General features: G+C 40.8%; 1 protein-coding gene across 2 annotated transcripts; it reads left to right on the forward strand.

The window, feature by feature from the left end:
• The first annotated feature begins 589 nt into the window (after positions 1-589).
• Positions 590-9,848, forward strand: LOC117248003 (isoaspartyl peptidase/L-asparaginase). Of its 2 annotated transcripts, none has more exons than XM_078160851.1 (7): positions 590-688; positions 2,501-2,697; positions 4,212-4,354; positions 6,235-6,398; positions 6,651-6,769; positions 8,030-8,140; positions 8,435-9,848. In XM_078160851.1, the coding sequence occupies exons 1-7, from the start codon at positions 651-653 to the stop codon at positions 8,641-8,643; spliced, it is 981 nt and encodes a 326-aa protein (XP_078016977.1). In that variant the 5' UTR covers positions 590-650; the 3' UTR covers positions 8,644-9,848. The 2 variants fall into 2 exon arrangements, with proteins under 2 accessions (XP_078016977.1, XP_078016976.1); XM_078160850.1 differs by lacking the exon at positions 590-688 and adding an exon at positions 2,184-2,300.
• The last annotated feature ends 456 nt before the right edge of the window (positions 9,849-10,304 follow it).

Raw genomic sequence — 10,304 nt, forward strand, 5'->3', positions numbered from 1 at the left:
TTTGAAATACATTTTAGAAAAAGGTCTTAAAGCCACAACTCTTAGCTTTTATTCATTCATACATCAGTTTAAAAAGCCAAGTCCCACGTTTCCCCACAGAAGCCCATCACTTATAATCACTGTCCTCTTTATTAATTCAGTTGGGTTTATCTGAAGCTCACTGTCTCCATCTGCTGGTGGCAACACGGACATACAGCGTGATGATGGTTAGCAGGGGAGGTTGCTGTCTGATTATGGGGCTCATCCTCATAATCCAACATAAATCCCAGATGGAGTCTCAAGCAAAATCTGTAAACATGTAAAATGTGTTATACCCTCACGGTGATGTGACAGTAGATACAGCAGGTTTGAAAAACAAAAACTTAGATAGCCATAGATTTCACCACCAAAGGTATATTGCTCTTATGTTTGGTATATAAATTTAATAAGTGTGCTGTCAAAAGAACAGCAGGAAACAGAAAGTCCATTCATCTGTCCACTTTATTTTAAGATTGTTATTCTTACAAGTTTTATTAGGGTTTTATTTTGAAAGGTTTCACCGGAAGTCTCACCTTGACTTGTACTGGACTTGACGTCAGTGTGCAGGCGCTGGTCTATGGTGGGAATGTACAGGAGCAAAACACTTCACAAATCCGACGAGTCACGTGAACATGGCGGATGGTGTCTTGAAGCCAGGAGACCGGGAAAGGTAAGAAAAGTCCAAATACTTCATTAAATGTTGCTACATCATGTTTTTCAACCGGATGCACAAAACTATGTCAAACAATTATTGTCTGCTTAGAGTAATCAGTGTGTCCGAGGAGGCTGTGCACACACACACACACACTGCCTGAGGGATCAACACGTGTCCTACAGTTTAGTCCTTAACTCAGATCAACACTTGAAAATATGTATGGATCAGCTGAAGGCTGCATCAGATGAATGAATGAATGAATCATCCAACCATAGAAATAATAAAAATTTTTATTTGCACCCAATACGCGCAAACACACAGGTTTAAATGGCAGAAAGCAGAGGGCAGTTACAGCTGTATTGATTTATTATAGTTTGTAGTTGTTGCAGCCACTTGAATAAATATGTTATGCAAAGATAGCTAATACAGCACGGTACAGTGATTCATCAAAGTAAAGTATATGTTTGCATTTTATTTACCCAGGCAGGTAAATTATGAACAGTAAAAGCTTAACGTGGACTGGAGAAGAACATCAATAATATTGATGATCAGATCCCTCTACTGCACACATTTTGATGGTACATGCTGAAAATTATTCAACATCATTTACTGATTCACTTTGGGCCCTTTTATTGAAAAAAAATAATAATAATAATTCATAGATCATAAGACAACAGTTAGAGAGCAATAAAAACATCAGAAAATCTTCCAAAAATGTCAACAAATTATGCAACAAAGACCTGAAAAACACTTGAAACGTATTTACATATATGACTTGATAGTCATATTGATTCTCATGTATAATATATAATAATATATAAAAAGTAAGCTCTCGATGCTAATGAAAATACAACCAGAACATCTACAACTATACTGTCTGCGTTATGAAATTAAAACCCTTTTTTTCTGTTCTGCTCAAACCTTTCTCTCCACTCCACTCTACCCCACTGTCATTGCTGTCTGTGTCACTGTCCTCACTGTCAGATGGGAAATCCCTAACATGCCGATCCTGCTCTGTCCTCCCACAGAACAATCTTACGTCCATTTTTCTGTCAAAATGTGTTAAAACAAGTAAGCAGCTAGTTTTGTGCACAAATGCATGAAATAATGATGATAGTAAAGATAATAAAGAAGTACCTCTTATCGCACAACGTTGCCCTGAGTTTCTGAGCATGCAAAATAAAAATACTTCATAAAACCCTCTCTACAACTTCATACACACACATGTATTTTTATTTACACTTCATGTCATTTTAAATATGATTACTAGGGCAAATATTCTTCCATTCTTCTCACAGCGTGTGCTCCTGTGACCATGTGTCAGAAAAGGATGCCCTGCTTTCAGATCATGCTTGATAGTGAGTGACTCCCACATTTTGTTGGACTGTGGAGCATGACAAAAAGCTCAAGGGGTTGACCTGGCTTCTAAATTTCCCCAGTCCCAATCTGCTCAAGGATTCTTGTGATGTGCCGGATCCCAGATGTACCCCTAATCTAAGGTGGGGCCTCCTTGGATTGGACTTGGCTCTGACCTGTCGAGGCACGGACACAGGATCTCTGGGAGTGTCCTGCGGTATCTGGCACCAATGCGTTGGCGGCAGATTCATTTAGTCCAGTGGGTTGAGAGGTGGGTTAATGGCACGTACCACAGATGCTCATTCAGACTGGGATCTGGGGAATTTGGAGGCCAGGTGACACTTTGAGGTCTTTGTCACATTCCTTGGGCCATACCCTGAGCGATGTTTGCAGTGTGGCATGGTGCATTATCCTGCTGGGGGGCCACTGCTACTGGGCTCCATAAACCACTTCCTTTTCTTTTTCCTACAGGGACTCAAAGATGTCAACCATCATGGTTGTGCACGGTGGAGCATGGGCCATACCGGATGAGCTGGCTGAGTCCAGTGTTGATGGAGTCAAGTTTGCAGCATGTGAGGGGTCTAAGGTGCTGAAAGGAGGAGGAAGTGCACTTGATGCTGTCGAGGCGGCTGTGAGGTCTATGGAGGATAACACTGAGTTTAATGCAGGTATACTCTACACCAGGGACACTCAGCTAACAGCTCATGCTTAAGTGCTGTGTGACTATTTTCTCATTCACAATGAAAATAAACTGATTCACACTGATTTAAGCTTTGACTGTAAACAAGGTGCCAGAGTGCATAAATAAGCATCAAAATAGAGTTTGTTTATCAAAAAGAAGTGCCAGGGGAGGAACCTGGGACCCCCAACAGCCCCAAATGTCCTCAAAGCCTAGAAACTTCCCTGCATACACCTGAAGTGTGCAGGGCTGCTGCAACTGGATTGACCTCTTGGCAAAGTTCAGTGATGACAACAAATGTTCAAAGGTTTAAATTGGCCAAGTCAGTAATTAAATATACTGATAAATATTGTCATTGTTTCTTTATGTAGTGGCCCTTGCCATCTGATACAGGAAGTTGAGTATCTCTGCTCTACACAGTTATCCTTACATTTATTGACCAAACAGCAGGGTGGCCACGGGTCTCAATTGTTTTTTTAGTCACATCACAAATGTAATTTTTGGTGTTGGTGCTATAGGAAACATAATTTTAACAGGAGGGAAACACTATTCGACAATTTTACCAGACCTCGACACGGCACCTGTATGTGTGCAAGGCCCCTTTTTTTGTCCCTTCAATGCACTTAGATCACACAATGAGTCTGCATTGAGGGTCTTAAAGCCACAACTCTTGGCTTTTATTCATTCATACATCAGTTTAAAAAGCCAACTCCCACCTGTCCCCACAGAAGCCCATCACGTATAATCACTATCCTCTTTATTAATTCAGCTGGATTTGTCTGAAGCTCACTGTCTCCATCTGCTGGTGGCAACACCGACATACATGTACAGTCAGAGTCAGAGTGATGATGGTTAAAGGAGGTGAGGTTGCTGTCTGATTATGGGGCTTATCCGCATGATCAGACATTGAGCACAGATGGAATTACAACCAAAATCTGTAAATCTGTAAAATGTGTTGTAACCTCATGGTGATGTGAGGTGGTGTCTGTTCACTGGCGCCATGGCTCACATGGACACATAGACAAGTGTTTTTCTACAGTAAAGCTACATTAAAACTAGATTTTTAACCTTTCAAAGCTTTTTAATTATACATGAACACCCAGAGAATCTTGAAGGTCTTATTGTGCCTGCATTTTAAGTGCCAAACAAAGTGAACCACAACCGATATGTGCTCTTTTGCACTCTTTTGTCACCACCCTGTGGACTTGTGATGATGTAGCAGGCAACATAAAACCTGTGCACACAGAGAAGGAAGGAAATCTCCAGTGTGTCCTTCTTGCACTCCCTCTGTCTACTGTTGTTAGATTTAATTTAGTTTCTCAGGGCTGATTAAGGCCGTCCAGTTTACACAGGCGCTCACTGAACACACCAATAGTCCACCCTACAATATTGTTGCAATAATAATATCGAGGTATGTTGTCAAAAATATTGTGATATTTGATTTTCTTCATGTCTCCCAGCCCTCGAGCTGCTGTATAAGTAAGTCACTGGTTGTGATTGTAGGGCACGGAGCAACGCTAAATGCCGCTGGAGAAGTGGAGATGGATGCCATTATCATGGATGGAAAGACGCTTTCCAGTGGCGCTGTGTCCGCAGTGAAGAACATTACCAACCCTGTGTCACTGGCACGGGCAGTGATGGAGAAGGTATCGTCTTAAAATCTTTGTTTTTGTCTCTCTTTAAAAGAAACAGTCAGAGACCACTGATTGGTTTATAAATGTCTCTAATGGGAAGCAGCATCTGTGTGCAATAAACTGACTTACAGTCCCTGACAAAAGTCTTGTCGCTTATCCTAGTTGTAGGAACAACAAATAATAACCTGACTTGTAGTTGATCAATTGGGATCAGAAATAGCTTATATGAAAGGCAAAGGCCTTTAGATTATGCTTATTATACCAAAATAAAGTTGTGTATCATTCATTGAGTTTTATCATTTAATTAGGACAGAAAGGTCAGATCTTGCTTGGACAAAAGTCTTGTCGTGTCTTTAAACGATTCAACCAATCACAGATTAGAGCTCCACCTGTGACAAATACTGTAATTAACACATTCCCAGGTGTGTATAAAAAGAACCCCAGCACACTAGACCTTCATGTGAAGTGCAACCTGACCGCTGACAACATGCCAAAGATTCAACCACAGACCAAAGTGCTGATCATCAAGAGCCTGAAGACCAAGTCTGCTGCTGAGGTGGCAGACATCTTCAGTGTATCCAAACATCAAGTGGAGAGGACAAAAAAAAAGATTTGAAGAAACTGGTGACGTTCATGACAAGCCCAGGTCAGGCAGACCCCATAACACAACTGTTAGAGAGGACTGTTTGTTGCTTCGGCAGTCCAGGGCCAGCCCTTTTTCAACTGCAGCAGAGCTACATCAGAACTGGTCACCAGAAACCCCTGTATCTACCAGAACAGTTTGTCGAATTCTCTCACGCAATGGTCTCCATGGCCGAATTACTGCTCACAAACCAGCATTAAACAGAAGACAACAAAAGAATCGTGCTGCATTTGCCAAGGCCCACAGCTTGCAGAAAGGATGGACAGTGGAAAAGTGGCAGAAGGTTGATTTTTCTGATGAATCATCCATTGAACTGCATCCCAATCGCCGCAAATACTGCAGAAGACCTGTTGGAACCCGCATGGACCCAAGATTCACCCAGAAAACAGTCAAGTTTGGTGGAGGAAAAATCATGGTTTGGGGTTACATCCAGTATGGGGGTGTGCGAGAGACCTGCAGAGTGGATGGCAACATCAACAGCCTGAAGTATCAAGAGGTTCTCGCTGCCCATTACATTCCAAACCACAAGAGAGGGCAAATTCTTCAGCAGGATGGTGCTCCTTCTCATACTTCAGCCTCCACATCAAAGTTCCTGAAAGTGAAGAAGGTCAAGGTGTTCCAGGATTGGCCAGCCCAATCACCAGACATGAACATTATTGAGCATGTCTGGGGTAAGATGAAGGAGGAGGCTTGGAAGATGAAACCAAAGAATCTTGATGAACTCTGGGAGTCCTGCAAGACTGCTTTCTTTGCCATTCCAGATGACTTCATCAATAAGTTATTTGAGTCATTGCCGAGATGTATGGATGCAGTCCTCCAAGCTCATGGGAGTCATACACGATATTAATTCTTTTTCCCAAGGCACCATGACTTTATGTTCTGATGTTATTGGAGCATGTTTGTGTATTCAACAGAAAGTATCATTTCTACAGTACATTATTTTTGTATGCGACAAGACTTTTGTCCAAGCAAGATCTGACCTTTCTGTCCTAATTAAATGATAAAATTCAGTGAATGATGCACAACTTTATTTTGGTATAATAAGCATAATCTAGAGGCCTTTGCCTTTCATATAAGCCATTTCTGATTCCAATTGATCAACTACAAGTCATTATTTGTTGTTCCTACAACTTGGATAAGCGACAAGACTTTTGTCAGGGACTGTATATTACCTGTCAATAAAAATGTCTTAAAATCCATTTTCCCTCTGAATTTTTCCTTACATGTTCGCTGCCACTGAAAACTTCAGACCACCAACGTCAACTTGACGAGCAGAGGTGCAAACCTGTTTGCAGAGAGCATTGGCATGGCCACGGTTCCCACTGACACACTGGTGTCTGTGTATGAGCGGAAAGAGTGGGAGAGGCACAAGGCTTATGTTACTGGAGTTATGGAGGATTTCAACTCTCAGTGGTGAGTACCTGCAGTGTTTGACTTTATTTTGACCCCTTCAAGTCTGGACTCAGATTTCCTCATTCATCTCTTCACAGCATCTTTTCAGGCTTAATAACCCAGTGTGACTCTAACCTGAAATAAAATAAATAGAAACTCTGGGGCCTGCTTGGTAGAGAATGTGGGTGTGTGTGTATTGGAGAGTGAGAGGAAATGTTAGCTACATAAAAAGTGAAATATGTTCACCTTTATCACCTTATGTTCTCATCCTAGGGCCCATGATACTGTTGGGGCAGTTGCTTTGGACTGTGCTGGTAATGTTGCATGTGCAACATCAACTGGAGGGATCAGACATAAAATGGTTGGCAGAGTGGGAGACTCTCCGATCATCGGTATGACCTCATTTCTTACTCTGTCTCAAATAGCATTTTTTACACTGTGAGCTGCAGTCAAAGGCTAACATCAGTGTTTCCAAATAGACCGTGTTTTCCCATATTTTTGTGTCTACATGACCACTGAGAGGGCTGCAGCTGTAGCAGCAAAACAGGCTCCGATGTAACCTCTTAGGGCATATGCACTGTTAATGTATGTCTTCTAAAAGTGCTTGTTTTGCCACTGACGAGGTTAAATTGTTATTTTAAGTGTCATTATGGAAAGGATCCTTACAGAGACAGACCTTTTTCTTAAAGAGTAAGATCCTTTTTGTTTAACCAAAAGCAGCCCCGAAATTGCTATCGCCAAACCCCAAGACTCCATTTAAATAAACAGTAATATTAGCATGTATAGAGCCAGTATACACTCACCAGCCACTTTATTAGGTACAGCTGTTCGACTTGCTAGTCAACACAAATAGCTAATCAGCCAATCACGTGGCAGCAACTCAATGCATTTAGGTATGCAGACATGCTCATGACGACCTACTGAATTTCTTGCACAGATTTTTAATTAAGGAACATGATTTATTGTAATCCCTCGAGGCAATCACACACCATCAATGTATGTTTCTCAAAGTGCGTGCATGTCACTAACAGGTTTAGCTTGTTACTTTAAGTATCTGATAACGTTTCGGATAGAACTCTACAGAAAGCAACCTTTTTTAGAATACAATCCTTATGGTTTCATAAAACACAGCCCTGAAATTTTTTATCACCAAACCCAACAAACTCAATTTAAATAAACTGTAATGTTAGTGTGTTTAGAGCCAGCATATTATCACATCTGATGAGGTGAGTTAAGGGTTTATTTCAACCAAACCTGAGTAGTGATTGTTGGAACAGTGGAAAGACGAATCAAGATGGCTTTTTTAAGTTTCATTTTGTTCCTGTTGACTTTGAATAAAGTGGGTTTTACAATGACAAAATTACTGTTTGTTTAAATGGAGAGTCTTGGTTTGTCTTTCCACTATTCTGACACTCACCAACTCTAGTTCGGCTGGAAAAAACCCCCGGATTCATAGAGTTAGATGTAAAGATATGCTGGCTCTATTCACGCTAAAATTACAGTTTATTTAGCACTTCTGTTTCCTGATTATAATTTAATTTTTCTAGTATTTACGGACACCAATGTGTGAAATTGAGCAACTGAAAAAAAAAAAAAGAAAGAAAGGAAGTTGATTAATGTTGTGTTTTTCAACGTTCCCTCATGTAAATAAGGCTCTGGAGCATATGCAGACAACTTCACTGGTGCAGTGTCTTGTACCGGTCATGGAGAGTCTATCCTTAAAGTCACACTGGCCAGACTCATTCTTTCACACGTTGCACAAGGTGAAGTATCACACTTTGAAATACTCTACATCAAGACAAACCGCATATATCTGACTTTATTGAGTGAATATAATTTGATGTCTGTTTCATGCTGTAATAAATAATAAACATTAATTAGATACTTTAGGACAGATAGAATGAAATGTGAGCTTCTGTTTACTCCAAGTTCCCACTTTGATTTAAATGTAGCTGTTTAAACAAGTTTTTAGGTCTTATTTATCTGAAAATAGCATTTATAGATTTCATTTATTGCTACTTTCCATCTATGTCCATGTTTCCTCCTCTCCTACGCAGGTAAATCACTGGCTGATTCTTCCCAGTTGTCTCTGAAGTACATGGGAGACCGTGTTCAGGGTGCAGGAGGTGCTATTGCAGTTTCTCCGTCAGGACAGTGGGCAGTCGCCTTTACCACAGTGCGAATGGCTTGGGCAGCAGTGGATGGTGATGTTCTGTGTTATGGATTAAACCCAGGCGAAAGATTTAAAGAGCAGTTAGCCCAATAACCATTTTAACACTGTTTTTAATCCCTGAATAGTGTGAAGCCACATAATAGAAAACTATATTTCTACTAATTTACTGTTCAATGAATAGTGTTTTTTTATCTTGCTAATCTGTGATGTCACAGTTATGTATTTTATGAATGTACAGTGAAATTTAAACTGTAAAGATGGAGAAGGTGGAAATATATGAGTATAGAAGTTTCAAGATCTCTGTAATTTGAGCAGCTAGCGCATACATTTAACTAGTTTGCCTTATTCCCTAAACTCTGGATTGTATTTTATATAAGCTAATGTTGGATGTTTGTCCTAAGTGCTTTATTTTAGGCAACTGGACTTGCTTGAGTTTCTTGAAGATGTGTTTCACCTCTCATCCAAGAGGCTTCTTCAGTTCTCTTCTCTTCAGTGAACTGCAGAAGCCTCTTGGATGAGAGGTGAAATGTCTTCAAGAAACCCAGTGAAGTCCAGCTGCCTACGATGTAGCACTTAGGATTGCCATGACCTGGGTGACTGAGAATCTTCACCAACATATTGGATGTCTGGTTTATATTTTTTTTTAAATCTCTCTGGGGTTGTGTTAGTTTATTTCTCCATGTGTGTTTCTCCACCCAAAACTGTCCAAGGCACCTTTCTGCCTTGCTTGACAATGTGCTTTACATTTTGCCTCTCACTCACCCATTCACACACTTATTCATACTCCAATGGTGGTGGAGCTGCTATACGAGGCGCAGGCCTGCCTTTAGGGAGTAACTTTGAGTTCAATGTCTCACTCAAGGACACATCAACATGTGGACAGGAGGAGCTGCAGATAGAACCGCCAACCTTGGTGATCAAAGGACAACCTGTTCTGAGGAGGTCTCTGGACATCTCGTTTTTGAAAGACTGCATTAAATATATATAACCTTTATCTGACTAGGAATTCACATTGAGATTAAAACATCTTTTACAAGTGGGACCTAGTCAAGACAGAAATAAAACTAACAAGACAATAACAAATTACAACAGCAACAAGTTTAGAATCATGTAAAGAGATAAGGGTTTTGAGTTTGAGCTTGGCCTGCAGATCATTCCAGGACTAGAGACTGTAATAGGATGGACTTGTTTTGCCAGATTGTGGCTGCAAGAATAAAGCTAAAGAATGTGGACAATACAACTACAACAAATGTGAAAGTATTTCAAGATGTACAGTACAGGCCAAAAGTTTGGACACACCCTCTCATTCAATGCGTTTTCTTTATTTTCATGACTATTTACATTGTAGATTCTCACTGAAGGCATCAAAACTATGAATGAACACGTGGAGTTATGTACTTAACAAAAAAAGGTGAAATAACTGAAAACGTTTTATATTCTAGTTTCTTCAAAATAGCCACCCTTTGCTCTGATTACTGCTTTGCACACTCTTGGCATTCTCTCCATGAGCTTCAAGAGGTAGTCACCTGAAATGGTTTTCCAACAGTCTTGAAGGAGTTCCCAGAGGTGTTTAGCACTTGTTGGCCCCTTTGCCTTCACTCTGCGGTCCAGCTCACCCCAAACCATCTCGATTGGGTTCAGGTCTGGTGACTGTGGAGGCCAGGTCATCTTTCGCAGCACTCCATCACTCTCCTTCTTGGTCAAATAGCCCTTACACAGCCTGGAGGTGTGTTTGGGGTCATTGTCCTGTTGAA

The sequence above is a fragment of the Epinephelus lanceolatus genome, chromosome 17 (assembly GCF_041903045.1).
Source record: "Epinephelus lanceolatus isolate andai-2023 chromosome 17, ASM4190304v1, whole genome shotgun sequence".
NCBI classification, from domain to species: Eukaryota; Metazoa; Chordata; class Actinopteri; order Perciformes; family Serranidae; genus Epinephelus; species Epinephelus lanceolatus.

Excerpts from the sequence above, each read along its gene's own strand:
- LOC117248003 (XM_078160850.1), top strand. The coding sequence starts at position 2,260 with ATGCGTTGGCGGCAGATTCATTTAGTCCAGTGGGTTGAGAG. Across the intron at positions 4,355-6,234 it reads CACGGGCAGTGATGGAGAAG|ACCACCAACGTCAACTTGAC; the intron begins GTATCGTCTTAA and ends TGAAAACTTCAG. Across the intron at positions 8,141-8,434 it reads TCTTTCACACGTTGCACAAG|GTAAATCACTGGCTGATTCT; the intron begins GTGAAGTATCAC and ends TCTCCTACGCAG.